Here is a 19,899-nt window from a genome sequence, read left to right as displayed (position 1 = left end):
GAGAGCCAACAGATCATACCAGCAATTGTTACTTCTGCATGGTGCCTCCAGTTGGGAAAGGTGTGTCAAAGAAGAAAAAGTGGACTGTGCATTATCCAAACATTCCATCAGCTATACGCCCAGTACCCCACGGAGAAGGACTGCCGGTTCGTGATGCACCAGAATCATTCTCACTTGAGTCAGATGAGGAAGAGGATGAAACTTCTGGTCCTGAACCATCAATGTCACAGGACCCACATTTTCTCCCATCCTCCTCCTCTGAACCACACCTCATAACACAAGGTGAACTGAATGACCTTGTCAGGGATTTGGAACTACCCAAGAGTAAGGCAGAGCTGTTAGGCTCCAGACTACAGCAGTGGAATCTCCTGGCAGGTGATGTTAGGGTTTCCATGTTCCGTGACCGTCAAAAGGATCTTGTCCCATTCTTCTTCTTGGAAGGTGATCTTGTAGCCTGCAACAACATCAATGGTGTGATGGCAACCCTCAACATCCTTCACAATCCAGATGAGTGGAGACTGTTCATTGATTCATCGAAGACGAGACTTAAAGCTGTTTTACTGCATAATGGCAATGTTTTGCCATCAATTCCAGTTGGTCATGCAGTCCATATGAAGGAAACCTATGACAACATGAAACAACCTTTGAGGTGCATAAACTATGACCAACATGAGTGACAGCTTTGTGGCGATTTGAAGGTTGTTGCTCTCTTGCTTGGTCTGTAGACTGGATACACAAAGTACTGCTGTTTTCTCTGCGAATGGGATAGACGTGCAAGAGAGTCCCACTACATCAAGAAAGATTGGCCACTCCGACAGTCATTGGAGCCTGGGAGGAAAAGTGTTCAGCATCCACCACTTGTTGAATCAAGGAAGATTTTGTTACCACCCTAACACATCAAGCTGGGTCTGATGAAGAACTTTGTCAAGGTCATTGACAAAACACAAGCAGCTTTCAAGTACCTCCGTGGAAAATTTCCAAGGTTAAGCGAAGCTAAGATAAAGGAAGGTGTCTTTTTGTTGGTCCTCAGATTCGTGAACTTCTTCGAGATGATGCATTTGACCATGGACTGCGTGGCAAGGAAAAGACGGCATGGAAAGCCTTCCAGTTAGTGGCAATAAATTTTCTCGGAAACAACAAGGCAGACAACTACAGGTTGTTGGTGGAAAACCTCCTCAAGGTATACAAAAGCCTTGGTTGCAACATGTCACTAAAGATACATGTTTTGCACTCTCATCTAGATTTTTTTCCTCCGAACTGCGGAGCAGTGAGCGACGAGCACGGTGAGCGATTTCACCAGGACATTGCAACAATGGAGAAATGCTATCAAGGCAAATGGAGCCCATCAATGCTTGCAGACTATTGTTGGACAGTGACAAGAGATGCTCCATTTAATGAATACAAGAGACAAGCCAAGAAGTGCTGAGTAGACACTGAATAGGATTAAACTATGTACATAATAGTTTTTTGCCTTTTGTTTCATAATAAATTTTATTTATATAACCCTTTTGCTGATTTTTAAAGTGTTACATAAACAGGACAGGTGAAATATTATCATGTAAACAACCATAAACACATGAAAAGACCTAGGTTTACAATTTATGATTAAAACTCTATCATCTACACAATATACATAGACATAAAATGTAAAAACTTAAATATCTTAGAAACAGTAGCCAATCAGTTGTTTTAATTGTCATATTTGAATTCAGCACATCAAAATACATAATAAATAGCACATTTTATGGCTGTGGCCTCATCAGGGATACTGTTCCTGACAGTTTGTAGTCCTTCCTCGTGTGGCATATTGGTGTAAAGAACTTCTACATCCATGGTGGCCTGGATGGTGTTTTCAGGAAGATCACCCATGCATTGTAGTTTCCTCAGGAAGTCGGTGGTGTCTCCAAGATAGGTAGGAGTGCTGGTAGTGTAGGGTCTGAGGAGAGAGTCCAAATAGCCAGACAATCCTGCTGTAGGAGTGCCAATGCCTGAGATAATGGAGCGTCTAGGATTTCTAGGTTTATGGATCTTGGGTAGTAGATAGAATACCCCTGGCTGGGGTTCTAGGGGGTGTGTGTCTGTCTAGATTTGTTCCCATGCTATAGCGGGGAGTTTCTTGAGCAGATGGTGTAGTTTCTTTTGGCACTCCTCAGTGGGATCGGAGGATAGTGGCCTGTAGAATGTGGTGTTGGAGAGTTACCTGGCAGCCTCCTGTTCATATTGGCCAAACCGGACAGTCTCTACATAAAAGAGTAAATGGACACAAATCAGACATCAGGAATGATAACATACAAAAGCCAGTAAGAGAACACTTCAATCTCCCTGGACCTTCAATAACAGATTTAAAAATAGCCATCCATCAACAAAAAAACTTCAAAAACAAACTTCAAAGAGAAACTGCAGACCTACAATTCATTGCAAACTTAACACCATTAATTTGGGCTTGAATAGGGACTGCGAGTGGCTGGCTCACTACAAAATCAATTTTCCCTCTCTTGGTATTGACACCTCCTCATCAATTATTGGGAGTGGACCACATCCACTCCGACTGAGTTGGCCCTTGTCAACACTGGTTCTCCACTTGGAAGGTAACTCCCTTCTCTTCATGTGTCAGTAAATTTATGCCTGTATCTGTAATTTTCACTCCATGCATCTGAAGAAGTGGGGTTTTTTACCCACGAAACCTTATGCCCAAATAAATCTGGTAAGGATATTGTCCTTCTTCCCAATACCACTTTACAACATTTTACAGGATGACTACCAGATCCCTTTTGGAGTTGGTCCTGCTGGATTTTAATTGGCTAAAGGAGTCACTGTTAACACAAGGCATAATCATGTCTCTTGACAACAGACCAATAAGTCACTAGCCAACACATGACTTTAGCCAAAACCTAAACCAAGGCCTTTCATGTTTTTTTAATAACTGTAATTTTAAGGCTGGAATAGACTCATAAAGCCCAGGTTTCCACCTGGTCTGTGCTTTCTGGACCTTTGAGATCTCTCCATTTTTGAACAACAGCGAGGAGAAGGGATCTGTGTGTGGAATGGCCCATATAGGATCTGTAGGTAACACAACATATTTCTCAAGTTATAACTTTGTTTACATTTCTTTAGGCTCAGATTTCATGCCTGAAACAACTTGGTTTTGATACTTGACTTACTAATGCATACTATGTGCACATAGCTATATACTATTGTCTGTATAGACATAAGACATAATGTGTGGGTATATATATTTACAATTAAAATAAAATGAAATTTTACTTAAAAAATAGTGTGGAGAAAGTGTGTGCAAGCATCTTATCTCTAAACTGTTTAAGATTTTATTTTTCCTTGTCTTGTAATCTCTGCTCATATGGAGAATATAATTGACTTAAAGATGCAACTTTTAAAATAGTTTCTGCTAACATTTCTTAAATACCAGTTTTCTTAAGCAATGGGCTTATTATTTCAGCAAGTGCCCCCAAATCTTTGAAAACCCCCTGGACTACTGAAGAAGATATGAATCCAGGTGCTGCTAAACAAGAGGAGCCATGGCCAGCTTTGGCTGACCGAACTCTTGTTACTTTGGTAGAACAACTCTTTTCTCATTTGCTGAAAACCATTAATATTTGTGCTCATGTGGTGGATGATGTTGCTCCTGGCCCAGCAATAAAGGTATGATTTTTATTACGTTTTATGACTCCAAAACGCTTGTGATATAAAGAGTTGTTGAGTTATGCACCTTGTTGGAGACGATTTAGACAGCCACATTTTATTTTGGTGGGGTGTTCGGGGTGTGTGTATGAGGAAAACTAGTGATGTTAAAGAGGCACTAACAGTTGTCTTCTGATTTACAGTTTTGTGTTGAACTCCATTGTGCTCAATAGTTTCAACCTTTTAAGAAGATACCTTCCTGTCCCTCAGATTTTTGTCCTTGTAGCAAATATTGTGTCAGCTCTAGCCTTTGTTTCATAGGGTTAGGAATGTGTTGGTCTACTTCAGTCACTGAGAGTTTGTTTGCACTGTGATCAGATGTGCGATTGCAGCATGGGCTGGCATACCTACGCTAGCATTAATCTAGCTAGCATAGCTAAAAATAGCAGTGAAGACGTGGCAGCATGGGCCTCAGTGAGGGTTAGCAATACGAATAAGTGCTCAGCATCTCATGCTGCCATGTCTTCACTCCTATTTTTAGCCATGCTAGCTAGCATGGATATACCATCTCATGCTGTCACCAGACCTCCAGTGCAGGATGGATGTATCCTGAGTGGTAACATCATTGTTGCTGTTTTGCAGCTCTCGGGAGGGTCTATTAATATTTATCCCTTTTTGTCTTATTTATCAATGACCATAACATTTTAATGCCTCCCAAGAATATAGAAATAACAATCTTCTTTCTTCCTGCGTAAGAAATAATTTGATTAGTTCACATGGCTTTAAAATTATTATTTGCTTATTGGAAGACTGACTGACAGAATGTGAAGGCAAAGAAACAAGTTTTGCATTTAGTTTTGAAAATATTGAAGTACCTGGTTATTCCTGCCTCTGGGGGAGCAAGCTTATTTTCTGTCTACTGCATTCGTGAGCCTCCCCCTTATTGGCGGACAGTTTCATTTTTCTGGTAGAATTTAGCTCTTATGGAGCTAGGTCATGGTCATGGAAGGTGATCTCTCAAGTCACCAAGGTTAATCCCATGAAAGACTTTGAACATCGGAGCAGAGACCTTGACCTATAATCTGTATTATTGAGGAGCCAGTACAGAGGTCAAGGCACTGGGGTAATGCACTCATGTTAAACTGTTGCCAAGGGCTTCTTTCAGTCTGGTTGGCTGGCTTCTTTTGCAGCCCCAAACACACTTTAAATTGAAAGAGGCTGTTTTTGTGTTCGGTTATACAATGAAAGGTTTGTTTTCTAGAATGTAACTTGAAAGGTATTGCTCACCACATTTTTTTTAATGTAGGCTAAATTTTGAGACTTAACTACATCATGTCCATTAAGGGTGTTAGGCTGCTAAGGATATAGTAAAATGCTTTTGATATTCTTTTACCTGTCTGGAACCCAGAGAAACTTAGTAATAAAACTTAATTTGTTTCCTTGGTCTTTGTAGTTCTTATGCCTAAATTGAGACTTAAAATATTCGTGTATTCTCCTCTCCTCTCCAACACAATTGCATCCTGTCACCGTGCCTCAGTTGGTCACAGCTGAGAATACCAGATTCAGGACAAACTGCTGAGAAATGGGGCAGACCCACCCCAAACTCATGATTATTCTTCCATAAGATATACCAAGCCAGTAACAAAAGCAAACTTCTGTCTCACCACATCAGTTCATAAGAAGTCAGAAATGCAGTGTCCTTAGGCATTCCAGCACTTATTTCACCACCCAGACACTAGACTATATGAAGAGTGGTTATTTAAAGCCAATTTAATCAAACAAAGGGCTCTTCTAATCCCAAGAGATCAGCCACATAGTGAGGTTAAATGTATAACTCAGGTCTTACCCAATAATCACACTGTTTCAATCCTTTTGTATTTAATATCTAAAGGTTTATTTATAAGCGAAAAGGATGAGAGAGTTAAAATACATACAACCATTGCAAAGTTTTTGTATCAGGTTTGAAGCAGTGATGGAATAAACTGCTGGTTTGTAAAGTCCTGGTAGCTGCCAAAGGATTGGAAGGTCTCCAGTCCATTGGTTGTAATGCTTCTCTTAGTGTAAGTTCATAGTCCAGAGATCAGAGCAGGAAAGAGGCAAAATGGAGATGCTTCCAGGGTTTTTAATACATCCTCCCATGTGGAGCGGATGCTCTCAGTCTTAATTTGTGGAAAAGTACAGGCACAAGATAGAGTCCAGGGTCACATGAGCTAATCACATGCCCTTGCATGCTTTGATGAGTCATAGAAGTAGCCATTATGCATATTCTGGCTAAAAGGTCCTCAGACAAGCCAATCGGGTGGGGATAAACTTTTATGATCCATTGTGTTCGTTGATGGGCCATCAACTTGAATGGTCCATTCAGTATGCTGGCTAGATTGGATGTAAACTACCTGATGGGTGTTAATCCAGAAGCAAACACATTTGAAATACAGGTGTATAGTTAATATTCATAACTTTAAATACAAAGATGATACATGCATACAAACAGGATAATTGTATTTGGTAGACTGTAACTTTTCCATTGATGCCTTACATGACATACCATATATACTTGTTCATTAGCCTGTTCGTTTATAAGCCGACCCCCCCAAAATGGATAGGTAAAAATAGCAAAAACTGTATGACCGTTTCATAAGCCAACCCTATATTTCAGGGGTTGGAAAACTTTGGCTCCCGGCCTGCCAGGGTAAGCCAGTGGCAGGTTGGGACATTTTGTTTACTTGGAGCGTCTGCAGGCATGGAGCCCCTTAGCTCCCTGTGGCCACGGTTCGCTGTTTCCAGCCGATGGCAACCTTTCAGAAGTGGTGTGCCAAGACTTCATTTATTTGCGGTAATTTTAAGGTTTTGCGTGCTAGTAATACATTTTACATTTATAGGGGCCGGTGGCCGGAACCCCAGACTGGCAGCAGGCTGAGCGGCTCAGCCCGCTGTTGGTCTCAGGTTCCGGCCGCTGGCCACTGCCAGCCCAGGTCTCGACCGCTAGCCCCACTCAGTCCGCTGCCAGCTTGGGGTTCCGTCCATCCAGGCCGGTAGCGGGCTGAGCGGGGCCGGCAGCAGGGACCTCAGGCTGGCAGCAGCGTGCCACAGTAAATCAGCTCGCGTTCTGCAGGTTGCCGACCCCTGCCATAGAGTTTAAAATCATCAAATTTTGGTGTAGACCCATTTATAAGCCGACCCCTGCTCTTTGATGCATCACTTTTTTACCAAAGTATTCGGCTTATGAACGAGTATATATGGTACTTTGTATAAGATTTGTTGCAATTATATAACAATGGTAGCAACAATAATCTACATGGTCATATTTTAATCATACAGCGTCACACCCCCAAACGAATAAGATTAGGTGCAACCATTGTTGAAAAAGGCAGGTGTAATTGAACGTATGTAACGCTATAAATGTATTCTATGTTTAGATGAAGGAAAAAGTGCTGATATTTAAGTTGTCACACTGTTTCAAATGTTGTTATTTTAGGCAACATTACCTTCTCTCTCAAACCCACCTTCTCTAAGTCCAATTCGTCGGAAAGGGAAAGAGAGAGAACCTGTGGAACAAACATCTGTACCAATGAGCCCTAAAAAGGGTAGTGAAACTAATCCAGGTAAGGAGATTGTGTGTGTGTGTATATGTGGTATATTTGGAAGAAACACTGATTTGCGTAATTCACTTTACTATGAAGTTCCAATGTTAATTCTGAAGAGGTTTGCATACAGTCAGAAGAAGGTCAAATTATTTTCAGTACTAAATCTTGAGTGGCAATTCTTTTTCATAAAGAACCCATGAACTCTTTGGTAGCAGTATGGATTTGTGTCTCTTGCTGTTACAATCACGCTTTCAAATCCCATAAACTTTTGACTATAAAAACAAAAATAGTTTGTACATATGCTTTGCAAATGGAAGCTCTGCTCCTATTCAGAGCACAGAGTGGGTGATCCTGGAAAGCAAAAATCTAAATAGTGAAAATATAAGAGCTTGCAGATTTTTCTGTAGCTAGTGCAGAAATAGGCAGGAGTAAAAGGAGAAAAAGTTAATTCTGCTTTAAAATAATTCTTGGAAACTTCAGTAATGAGTTCTGTATGGGTTAGTTGTCTTATTTTGTAGTTGATTCTCATAGAATGTATTGTTTTATAATACTGTAAATGCAGGTCCTCTGCGTCATTCTAGGAGCTTAAACAGTTCTTATTCTAATCATTCAAATATATATGTTGACTCATTTTACAGTGAATTTCAAAGTGTTTAAATTAAATGTTGACAAACACTAGGGAATATAGTTAATGTGCTAATTGATTTATTCAGGATTATTTTTCTCTTTTAATAAGCTACTAGGCAAACCGATACTTCAGGGCCTGCTCCAACAAACAAATCATCGTCACTGGGCAGTTTTTATCATCTTCCATCGTATCTCAAGTTATATGATGTCTTGAAAGCTACCCATGCCAACTATAAGGTACATGTCCTTTAGGTGAAATACAAGAGAACTCTTTTCTGCTAGTGTTACACTGTCCCATGTTACAAGTTCAGTTCTTCTTTGAGTGCTTGTCTCATATATATATTCATTCCACTGGTGGTGTGAATTTGCCCTATGCACTGAAATTCATATTCTTTTGGCCAGCAGTATCCTTTGTGGCCATACCTGCATGCTCAGTGTCTTTGTCCCTCCAGCCCGAAGGCATATAAAGGGCGGGCTAACCCCAACCATCCCTCAATTCCTTCCCAGTGTCCATGGCCAGGAGTTGGAATTTGCAGTGTCTACACTTCTTGCTCACTGTGTGGCATGTCCATTGTGCTGTAAATAGATGGGCATTTAGCAGTTAGTCATTAGATTAGGTTAGTCATTTTTGATAGTGTTTCCTTTCCTCATTTGGGGAGACAAAACTTTCTCCTTTGCCTGTAGGACTTTCCCAGTACCTGGTCCAGTCATTATGATTGAACACAAATTTCTAGGCTTTAAAAGTTGCCTTGCATGTGAGGCGGTAGTTTCCCCCTAATGATGGGCACATATGGTGCTTAATGTGCCTTGGTAAGGGGCACATACTATGTGCTAAAAGAACAGGAGTACTTGTGGCACCTTAGAGACTAACCAATTTATTTGAGCATAAGCTTTCGTGGGCTACAGCCCACTTCTTCGGATGCATAGAATGGAACATATATTGAGGGGAGATATATACACATACAGACAGTATGAAAAGGTGGGAGTTGTCTTACCAACTCTGAGAGGCCAATTAAGTAAGAGAAAAAAACTTTTCCCCCTTGTAAGTATTCTCACACTTCTTATCAAACTGTCTGTACTGGGCTATTTTGATTATCACTTCAAAAGTTTTTTTCGCTTACTTAATTAGCCTCTCAGAGTTGGCAAGACAACTCCCACCTTCTCATACTCTCTGTATGTGTATATATCTCCCCTCAATGTATGTTCCATTCTATGCATCTGAAGAAGTGGGCTGTAGCCCATGAAAGCTTATGCTCAAATAAATTTGTTAGTCTCTAAGGTGCCACAAGTACTCTTGTTCTTTTTGCAGATACAGACTAACACGGCTGCTACTCTGAATACTATGTGCTATTGTAAATCGTTTTCAGAGAACTCAAAAGGCAAGAATCCCACCTGAAATAGCTTCTAAATAGATGTTGAGGCATCCTCCTTCAGATCCTGCAGTGGCTAGGGCTGAAAATCCCAAGTAATCGTCCTCAGTGCCTCCACTGGCTCCTGTGCTCACAGATCTGAAATGGGCACCTCTAAAAATTCATCCTCCTCAACTGGCAAAACCTCTGGGGTTAGGGGAAGAAAAGAGTACAGAGACTCTAAGGGAAAGAGATCTAAGTCTCCTTCACCAGGTCCTACTCCAAGAAGCCAGAAATCCTCTCTAATTGCCTTTGAGAAGGGTTGTTCAGTGCCCCAAAAGGGTCCCTCTGGCACTCACTAAGGCCTGGTCTACACTACGGGTTTAGGTCGACTTTAGCAGCGTTAAATCGAATTAAGCCTGGACACGTTCACACGACGAAGCCCTTTCTTTCGACTTAAAGGGCCCTTTAAACCGGTTTCTTTACACCACCTTTGACGAGGGGATTAGCGATAAAATCGGCCTTTGCGGGTCGGAATTGGGGTAATGTGGACGGAATTCGACGTTATTGGCCTCCGGGAGCTATCCCACAGTGCTTCATTGTGACCACTCTGGACAGCACTCTCAACTCAAATGCACTGACCAAGTAGACAGGAAAAGACCCGTGAACGTTTGAATTTCATTTCCTGTTTGCCCAGCGTGGAGAGCACAGGTGACCACGCAGAGCTCATCAGCACAGGTAGCCGTGATGGAGTCCCAGGATTGCAAAAGAGCTCCAGCATGGACCGAACGGGAGGTACGGGATCTGCTCGCCATATGGGGAGATGAATCAGTGCTAGCTGAACTCCGTAGCAGTAAAAGAAATGGCAAAGTATTAGAAAAGGTCTCCAAGGCCATGAAGGACCGAGGCCATAACAGGGACACACAGCAGTGCCCCGTGAAAATTAAGGAGCTACGGCAAGCCTACCACAAAGCCAGAGAAGCAAATGGAAGGTCCGGGGTAGAACCGCAAACTTGCCGCTTCTACGCGGAGCTGCATGCCATTCTAGGGGGTGCAGCCACCACTACCCCAACCGTGTGCTTTGACTCCGTCAATGGAGAAACACACAGGGAAGAGGGTTCGGGGAACGAGGAAGATGAGGATGGAGGTAATGTAGGTAGCTCACAGCAGCAAGGAAGCGGAGAAACCGGTTTCCCCAACAGCCAGGATATGTTTATGACCCTGGACCTGGAACCAGTAACCCCCGAACTCACCCAAGACCCTGAGGGCACACAGGAGACCTCTGGTGAGTGTACCTTTGTAAATATTACACATGGTTTAAAAGCAAGCATGTTTAATGATTAATTTGCCCTGGCAATCGCGGCCAGTACAGCTACTGGAAAAGTCTGTTAACGTGTCTGGGGATGGAGCGGAAATCCTCCAGGGACATCTCCAGAAAGCTCTCCTTCATGTACTCCCAAAGCCTTTGCAAAAGGTTTCTGGGGAGGGTTGCCTTATCCCGCCATGGTAGGACACTTTACCACGCCAGGCCAGTAACACGTAGTCTGGAATCATTGCATAACAAAGCATAGCAGCGTATGGTCCTGGTGTTTGCTGGCATGCAGACAACATCCATTCCTTATCTCTCTTTGTTATCCTCAGGAGAGTGATATCATTCATGGTCACCTGGTTGAAATGGGGTGATTTTATTAAGGGGACATTCAGAGGTGCCCGTGGCTGCTCTTCTGAACAGAAATGTTCCCCGCTGTTAACCACGCGGTGGGGGGAGGGGTGAAGTGATCATCCCAGAGAATCGGGTGTGTGTGGGGGGCGTGGTTTACTTGGGTTTGTGCTGCATGTTAACCTGGAAACCGCAGCCCCTCCTTTTACATTGAAAACCCATTTTAAATGGCCAATCCAATTCATCCTTGATATGGGAAATGAGGGCGCTGCTGTTTGAAACCATTCCCACATGTTAAGAAGGTTAAAAAAGCCAAAAGACTGTGGCTTACCATGGCTGCCTGCAAGCCGAAATCTGTTGCCTGGCACTGCGTGAGTGATCTCTCATACCAAACCGGCAGGCCCTCACTATAAGAGGAAAAATGCGACCTTGTAACGAAAGAGTGTACCCATTGTTCTCTAAAATGTGTCTTTTTTAACCACCTCTCCCTTCTCCTCCACCAGCTGCAAATGTTTCTCCTTCGCAGAGGCTAGTGAACATTAGAAAGAGAAAATGGAGGACGCGGGACGATATGTTCATGGAGCTCCAGATGTCCTCCCATGCTGATAGAGCACAGCAGAATGCGTGGAGGCAGTCAATGTCAGACATGAGAAAAGCACAATATGAACGAGAGGAGAGGTGGCAGGCTGAATGGTGGGATGAAAAGAGCAAGTGGCGAGCTGAAGATGATAGGTGGCGTCAGCTTGCAGACAGAATTCAAGAGTCAATGCTCAGTCTGCTCGAGCATCAAACTGATATGCTCCAGCGTATGGTTGAGCTGCAGGAAAGGCAGCAGGAGCAGAGACCGCCGCTACAGCCCCGGTGTAACCAACAGCCCTCCTCCCCAAGTTCCATAGCCTCCTCACCCAGACGCCCAAGAACACGGTGGGGGGGCCTCTGGCCACCAATCACTCCACCCCAGACGATTTCCCAAGCATCAGAAGGCTGGCCTTCAATAAGAGTTAAAGTTTTAAAATGCAGTGTGTCCTTTTCCATCCCTCCTCCCCCACCCATCCCAGGCTACCTTGGCAATTATCCTCCTACTTCTGTGAGGAACTAATAAAGAATGCATGAATGTGAAAAAACAATGACTTTATTGCCTCTGCAAGCGGTGCTCGAAGTGGGGAGGGGAGGGTGGGGTGGTTGGTTTACAGGGAAGCAGAGTGAACCGGGTAGGGGGAGGTTGGAGGGTTCATCAAGGAGAAACAAACTGAAGTTTCACACCGTAGCCTGGCTAGTCACAAAACTCGTTTTCAAAGCTTCTCTGATGCGCATCGCGCCCTGCTGTGCTCCTCTAACCGCCCTGGTGTCTGGCTGCGTGTAATCAACGGCCAGGCGAGTTGCCTCAACCTCCCACCCCGCCATAAATGTCTCCCCCTTACTCTCACTGATATTGTGGAGCGCACAGCAAGCAGCAATAACAATGGGGATATTCTTTTCGCTGAGGTCTGAGCGAGTCAGTAAGCTGCGCCAGCGCGCTTTTAAACGTCCAAATGCACATTCCACCACCATTCGGCACTTGCTCAGCCAAAAGTTGAACAGGTCCTGACTCCTGTCCAGGCTTCCTGTGTACGGCTTCATGAGCCATGGCATTAAGGGGTAGGCTGGGTCCCCAAGGATCACGATAGGCATTTTAACATCCCCAACGGTTACTTTCTGGTCCGGGAAGAAAGTCCCTTCCTCCAGCTTTCGAAACAGACCAGAGTGCCTGAAGACGCGAGCATCATGTACCTTTCCTGGCCATCCCACATTGATGTTAGTGAAACGTCCCTTATGATCCACCAGGGCTTGCAGTAGCATTGAAAAGTACCCCTTGCGGTTTATGTACTCGGTGGCTTGGTGCTCCGGTGCCAAGATAGGGCTATGGGTTCCGTCTATGGCCCCACCACAGTTTGGGAATCCCATTTCAGCAAAACCATCCCCTATTGCCTGCACGTTGCCCAGAGTCACTACGCTTGATATCACCAGGTCTTTCATTGCCCTGGCAACTTGGATCACAGCAGCCCCCACAGTAGATTTACCCACTCCAAATTGATTCCCGACTGACCGGTAGCTGTCTGGCGTTGCAAGTTTCCACAGGGCTATCACCACTCGCTTCTCAACTGTGAGGGCTGCTCTCATCCTGGTATTCTGGCGCTTCAGGGCAGGGAAAAGCAAGTCACAAAGTTCCATGAAAGTGCCCTTACGCATGCGAAAGTTTCGCAGCCACTGGGAATCGTCCCACACCTGCAGCACGATGTGGTCCCACCAGTCTGTGCTTGTTTCCCGGGCCCAGAATCGGTGTTCCATGCCATGAATCTGCCCCAGTAACACCATGATTTCCACATTGCTGGGGCCTGTGCCTTGTGAGAGGTCTATGTCCATGTCAATTTCCTCATCACTCTCTTCGCCGCACTGCAATCGCCTCCTCGGCTGGTCCGGGTTTCGCCTTGGCATGTCCTGGCTCCACATATACTCCAGGACAATGCGCGTGGTGTTCATAGTGCTCATAATTGCCGTGGTGATCTGAGCGGGCTCCATGATCCCAGTGCTAACTGGCGCCTGGTCTGAAAAAAGGCACGAAACTAATATCTGACGGACCAGGAGAAGGAGGGAGGGAGGGAGGGCCGAGTGACGACATGGCGTACAGGTACAGGGAATTAAAATCAAGAAAGGTGGCTGTGCATCAGGGAGAAACACAAACAACTGTCACACAGAATGGTCCCCCCAAAGATTAAATTGAAAACCCTGGGTTTAGCAAGCCGTTGATTTCACGGAGGGAGGGGAGCAAATGAATACACAACAAATCTATTTTTTACATCTTAAGACAACGGTGCAGCATGACTGATAGCCCTCGGCATCTTCTGGGTGCTTGGCAGCAAATAGTGGGCGCTTGACAAGTAGTGTACTACGATGACCTTCAGGCCTATTGCACGATCTGCTGCTCAGGGAAGACTCTACTAATGTGCAATGATCCAACTTGTAATAGGACAGTTACCAGTCGTAATACACCATCTACTGCCAAAAGGCAAAAGGCAAGGGGCTGGTACAATGCAGCCCTATGGCTGCCAGCCCCACAGCTACCAGCACCCAGATCGCCGATGAAGGCTACCAGTCATGCTGCACCGTCTACCGCCAAAAGGCAGTTAGCTGCTGCTGCTGTGTAGCAATGCAGTCCCACGTCTGCCGGCACCCAGATGACATATGGTGACTGTGAGCTGAGTGGGCTCCATGCTTGCCGTGGTATGTTGTCTGCACAGGTAACCCAGGTAAAAAGGCGCGAATCTATTGTCTGCCATTGCTCTGATGGAGGTGGAGGGGCCTGACGACATGTACCCAGAACCTCCCGCGACACTGTTTTGCATGATCCGGGCATTGGGATCTCGACCCAGAATTCCAATGGGCGGTGGAGACTGCGGGAACTGTGGGATAGCTACCCATAGTGCAATGCTCCGGAAGTCGACGCTAGCCTCGGTACTGTGGACGCGGTCCACCAACTAGAGCACTTAGAGCATTTTATGTGGGGACACACACAATCAGCTGTATACAACCGATTTCTATAAAACCGGCTTCTATTAATTCGACCTAATTTCGTAGTGTAGACATACCCAAAGTCACCAGACATTGTGTTCAAGGACTGGCCTCTTTGGTACCTTGGAAATTGCCCAGTACAGACACCTTGGTACCAATATGGCCAGTAACGACGACTATGATTCTGATGCCCTCCATTAGCTTGCCTCCAGCACTGGTACCCTCAGTATTGAACCCCTACCTGGCGTGAAGGATTCCTGTGGTAGTGGACTCTCAACACTATTTGTAGTGAAAGTACCTTTACCAGTTCTGAGCGCATTAGCAGTGCCAATCGAGACATGGTCTGAGGGCTTGTGTCTACAGCGAGTTAGTGAGCAGCAAGCTGGGGTGCAAATCTGCAGTGATCCAGTGTGCTGCTCACTAACTGTCCATACAGAGCCTTTTGCTGTGCCCTAAAAATTCCTGAGTGTGCTTTGACTTTCTGTAATAAGTTTGACACAGTAGGGAACTTCTGGTGTGCAGCAGCAGGGTCCACACACAGTTACTGTGCAGCGCATTGCAGCACTGTAGGTTAATATTGAAGCTTGCTGCTTACTAACTGGTTGTATATACAAGGCATGAGTGTGTTCCCTTTATTCTATCTGGGACTTCTCTCTCTTTGCAAGAGGAATACTCCTCTTCTGGCTCAGATAATAGCAGGGAGGTGTCACTGGTGCATTCCCTGAGGTCTAAGTATTCAGATCCATACACCTTAGAGAGGGGGTTGAGGGCTCATTTTTATTACCCAAGACACAGAGCTCTGAGAGCTACTCCTTGGTATCTGCCCCCATGACCCTCTACATCATATAGGCACTATGGGAATTACATCAGGACAGAAGACCAGGTCTGCAGCCCAGTCCACAAAGGGACATTATAGTCAACTCAAACTGCAGCTCTTTCAACAACAACAATCAGGACTTAGAGGGGGAGCTTCTAGTCTATCCCAGCACCCATTTTTTCTTTCTCTAATTTCCACCTGACTGTCTAATAACTTTGCTGGGTTAAAACATTTACTCTTCTAACTATTTTGATAAGGTTACATTGGATCTTCAGAACAACATCGAAAAATTTGGAGGTTTCCTGCGATCTGCCCTGGATGTCCTCTCTCAAATTTTGGAACTTGCAACTCTTCAAGACATTGGAAAGGTGTTTTGCTTTATTTAATATAATGTGAAATTAGCCATATTTATAATGTTCATAGGGAAGCAAGTATTTAACAAACTTTTAGTTCATTCTTCCAGTATTAGTGCTTGGAAAGGCTGACAGATCTTGGAGACAATAACAAAATATTGGGTTGCATAGTAAGTGAACTTTAAAGCATGGGTTTCATATCTTCTTTTTTCATACGGCATTTGAAAAGCAATGGGCTGGGATAATAATTGAATTTTAAGATTTGAAAGCCATTCTAATCCTTCTGGTGTAGCTAGGTGGATCCCCACCTTGTGCAACCACTGTAAGCATGAATGGGGCAGTCGTTCATGATGAGTTGTGTGATTTTCACCTCAGCAGTGTCACAATTTGGTAATGCTTTCATTTTCCATTTGTGGAGGAAATATCCACACTTAACTAATTAAAACATCAGTAGGTTTATTGTGTAAAGTCAACTACTGAAAAGATGAATAATTTTGCATAATTTAAGATACAGTGCTTCATTTCCCAAGAAAGTTAGAGATCTTTTGAGTCGGACTCTTATTCTAGTCACATAATTATACTATATTTATATTAAACGAAGAAAATAATTGGGTTTTGCTCTTTTTCCTGAGTTTGATATTTTCAGTTTTTAATTTAACTGGGTTGTTAAATATGGTAGTCTTTCATACAAACTTTTTAAGGTATGACAAAGTGTAGATTTAAATTGTAACTTCCTGGGTTTCTTTCTGGTCCATATTTCTGGTTTTAAAGCCTGGAGTTTTGCATTTTTTTTGTTTAAGAATATGCAATAGTAGCTTCTCTTTTACTTCATTAATAAATTTTGTTTAAATGACTGTTAAACTTGTGTCTAGTGCGTTGAAGAGATTTTGGGGTATCTGAAATCCTGTTTCAACAGAGAACCAATGATGGCAACAGTTTGTGTACAGCAGGTAAGGAAGTAACTTTTGTTTGCATTTGGGGGGCGGTAGTGTTGGCACTGAGGGTCCCCTCTGCCCCAGCAATTTGAACATGAACAACCATTCTCATTCTGAAGGCAGGGAGTGTAGGGGAGCTTCATCTAAGAGACAACCTTGTAGTGGCCAGGGAGGATAGAATAGATAACCTTTTAGGTCACTTTAAATCACTTGTGTGATTTGTTCTGGAACCCCTTGTGCCATCTGAATAATTTCTCTTGACACAGTAACCTTATTAAAGGAGCTTTATTATTAAGTGGCAGGAGACAAATTATTCCAGTTGCCTAGTTACAGAGTGCATTTAAGAGAGGGTAAGAAGCACAGTTTAAAGGACTGGTAGGGAGTTGAGAGATCTGGGTACTATTCTTGACTTTCCCGTAGATTCCTTATGTGGCCTTTGGGATACTTCGTATGCCTGTTCTCACCCCCACTCCCACCCCCGTGACTTCAGTACAAAGTGAGTGCTCAGCACTTCTGGAAATCAGGTTCTTAACTTCTCTCTCCTTCAATTTCCTCATCTGTAAGATGATGATGCTCTACTTACAATGAGGTTGTGAGGCTTAATTCATTGAGGTTCATAAATTATTTGATTCTTGAATTAAAGGTGCAATAGAATCTCACAGTATTATTTTTGTATAATTCTTAATTTTATAAAAAGCAACAGAGGGTCCTGTGGCACCTTTGAGACTAACAGAAGTACTGGGAGCATAGCATCTGAAGAAGTGAGGTTCTTACCCACGAAAGCTTATGCTCCCAGTACTTCTGTTAGTCTCAAAGGTGCCACAGGACCCTCTGTTACTTTTTACAGATTCAGACTAACACGGCTACCCCTCTGATTCTTAATTTTATGGGTTTCTTTTATCCCTCAGCATAATGAGTTTCTGGCAGTGTATTGTTGAGGTTTATCTAGCACCTATTTTAGGCTCTAATTTAAAAAAAAAATACAGAAGTAAACTTACTGTAAAATAGTTAAGTTAATCAAATACTCAGATACAACATTAGTAAATTTTTAGAGTACCCTACTAAACACAAAGACTTCCAACTATACCCACTCTGCATGGGTTCAGTAGTGATGTCTATGATGTCCTAGCATGACCTAGTAGGTAGTCACAAGTCAAATATACATACTCCCTATAACATTTCTTTGTAAAGGCTACCGCAAGGAAACCTCTAGTTATGACTTTGGTCGTAGATGACCTGGGCCATATAGGAACCAGTGATAAGATTGAAAGATGACTACTGGTGGAAAAACACAAAAAACAGTGTGTGTGTGTGTGTGTGTGTGTATATACACACACACATACATGTTGTTTTTATATTTATATATATATATATATATATATAAAAATATTATATTTAAAAAAAAATTATAGCCAGTAGTCTTCATCATCAGAACCAAATTCAGTGCAAGTGATCAAGTTTCTTCTGATTTTTGCTTGCTTTCATGGTTGGCTTAGTTCCAACAACAAGAATCTTCTTGTTCAAGGTAAACAACAAGCCATAAGATTCCATTCATATTTAAGTAAAGGCTTATTAAAAGGTATTTTAAAAATGTAGAAACAAAATCCACTTTTCATAGGATGGGGTACCAGACTATATGATTACATATAGATATTTGGGATGGACTCGCATAGTTGAGTATTTTCTGGTGGCACCTTGTAATCCAGCCCGGGTAAGGTACAGTATGTAGCAGCACTGTCCCAGGAGCAAGGCTGGGACTGAGTCTGCCACAGAGTCTCACAGTTCAGTCTCTCCTCTTCCCCCTTTGCTGAATGGGGGAAGTAAGCTGCACCAACCCTTTTTCCATGCTACGCTGGCCCTATAAAGCTTTCTCTAGTAATGAAAGATTGAGTCAGTCTGGGATCTTAGCTTAAGCAATTGCCTGTTCCAGCCTTGGAAGACTGAGCTTAGCTTGGAAGCCTGTCAGAGGTCTGTACCAGCCTGAAAAGATTTTATTTAGCCTGGGCAAAATATTGCTTTAATTCCAAGGGTGGGGCTTGCTTTAGCAGGTCACTGTATTGTTTTGAAGATGCCATAGGAATTTTTGTAATTTATATCAGTGTCTATAGGAACTAAAAGTGTTTAGTGTATTTTTTCTTTATTTTTAAGGCTCCTGAGTTTATGAAGGAGAAAGAACCAGAAATAGTAATAGTACGAGAGTCCATGACCCACAGTTGGCACATGTTAGACTACCATGTGACAGCCTCATTCATAGAATGCTTTTTGGGAGGGTGGGGATTCAAGTCGCGTTGTTCCAGAAATGTTCATTTTTTTCACATCTTTCCTTAGTTGCTGAAGACTTTATTTGGAACGAACTTGGCATCTCAATATGATGGCTTATCTTCAAACCCCAGCAAATCTCAAGGCAAAGCCCAGCGTTTAGGCTCTTCTAATTTGAGGCCTGGTCTTTATCATTACTGCTTCATGGCCCCTTATACACACTTTACACAGGCACTTGCTGATGCGAGTCTAAGGAACATGGTACAGACAGAGCAGGAACATGATGCTTCAGGGTAACTGTTATTTTTTTCCCCTTGTATGTGGTATGGTGTGTTGACTTTCATAAAACTAATCAAAACATTCTAGCTGAAAACAATAAATCATAACTTCATTAAAAGTACTGAACAGGGCTGTTGTGAAGTTTTAAATTATTGAAGTCTCTTACATAATGAAATTTTAATATATTGTTCAATTGTCAATAGCAGGAATTTTTCTTTTATAGTCTTTTGAAATAACATAATTTATCTTGCCTTTACTAATTTGATCTCTGGTACAATACTATATTCTGGATAGAACAAAAGTGCTTCACAAAGCAAAGTGGAAAATAAATTTCATGCAAAAATATAGCTGTTGTATATACACCTCTACCTCGATATAACGCTGTCCTCGGGAGCCCAAAAATCTTACCGCGTTATAGGTGAAACCGCGTTCTATCGAACTTGATTTGATCCACCGGAGTGCGCAGCCCTCCCATCCTCCTCCCCGAGCACTGCTTTACCGTGTTATATCCGAATTCGTGTTATATCAGGTTGCGTTATATTGGGATAGAGGTGTATCTATATTTAGAAGAAAATGTGTTAATATTTATAAATATTAATACTACTGTTTTAAACTCTTTATTTTTCACTAATTGGCATTCATGTTGAGAGTCTTAAGAGAGGCAAAGGAATGGAGACTAAATTCTCCTCTCAAGTCTGTAGGTAGTCAGGCTACAAATATATTAGTAGGACAGTGTGCGGAAGTTTGCATTGCTTCTACCCTTGCTGTACAGTAGATGTTCCAGTGAATTTGTACTCTCCAATTATCTGGTTACTAAAATACTTGAAGCAAAGTGAATTTTTACTTTCTAA

General features: G+C 43.0%; 1 protein-coding gene across 5 annotated transcripts in view; it reads left to right on the top strand.

Annotated features, from left to right (window-relative positions):
- HTT (huntingtin) overlaps nucleotides 1–19,899 on the top strand; it is a 217,061-nt gene that overhangs the window by 96,074 nt on the left and 101,088 nt on the right. For all 5 annotated transcript variants that reach the window (XR_004645949.1, XM_034772451.1, XM_034772453.1 and 2 more), the window contains 6 exons: nucleotides 3,455–3,657; nucleotides 7,112–7,238; nucleotides 7,957–8,084; nucleotides 15,480–15,590; nucleotides 16,448–16,525; nucleotides 18,839–19,062. Coding sequence is in view for 4 of the 5 variants with exons in the window: in XM_034772451.1 (XP_034628342.1) it covers nucleotides 3,455–3,657; nucleotides 7,112–7,238; nucleotides 7,957–8,084; nucleotides 15,480–15,590; nucleotides 16,448–16,525; nucleotides 18,839–19,062 (871 nt within the window). In the remaining variant the exon portion in view is untranslated. The remainder of the gene's footprint in view (nucleotides 1–3,454; nucleotides 3,658–7,111; nucleotides 7,239–7,956; nucleotides 8,085–15,479; nucleotides 15,591–16,447; nucleotides 16,526–18,838; nucleotides 19,063–19,899) is intronic.

Source organism: Trachemys scripta, chromosome 5 (assembly GCF_013100865.1).
Source record: "Trachemys scripta elegans isolate TJP31775 chromosome 5, CAS_Tse_1.0, whole genome shotgun sequence".
NCBI classification, from domain to species: domain Eukaryota; kingdom Metazoa; phylum Chordata; order Testudines; family Emydidae; genus Trachemys; species Trachemys scripta.
Note: the sequence above shows the minus strand (reverse complement) of the source record. Positions and strands in the feature narration are given on the sequence as shown.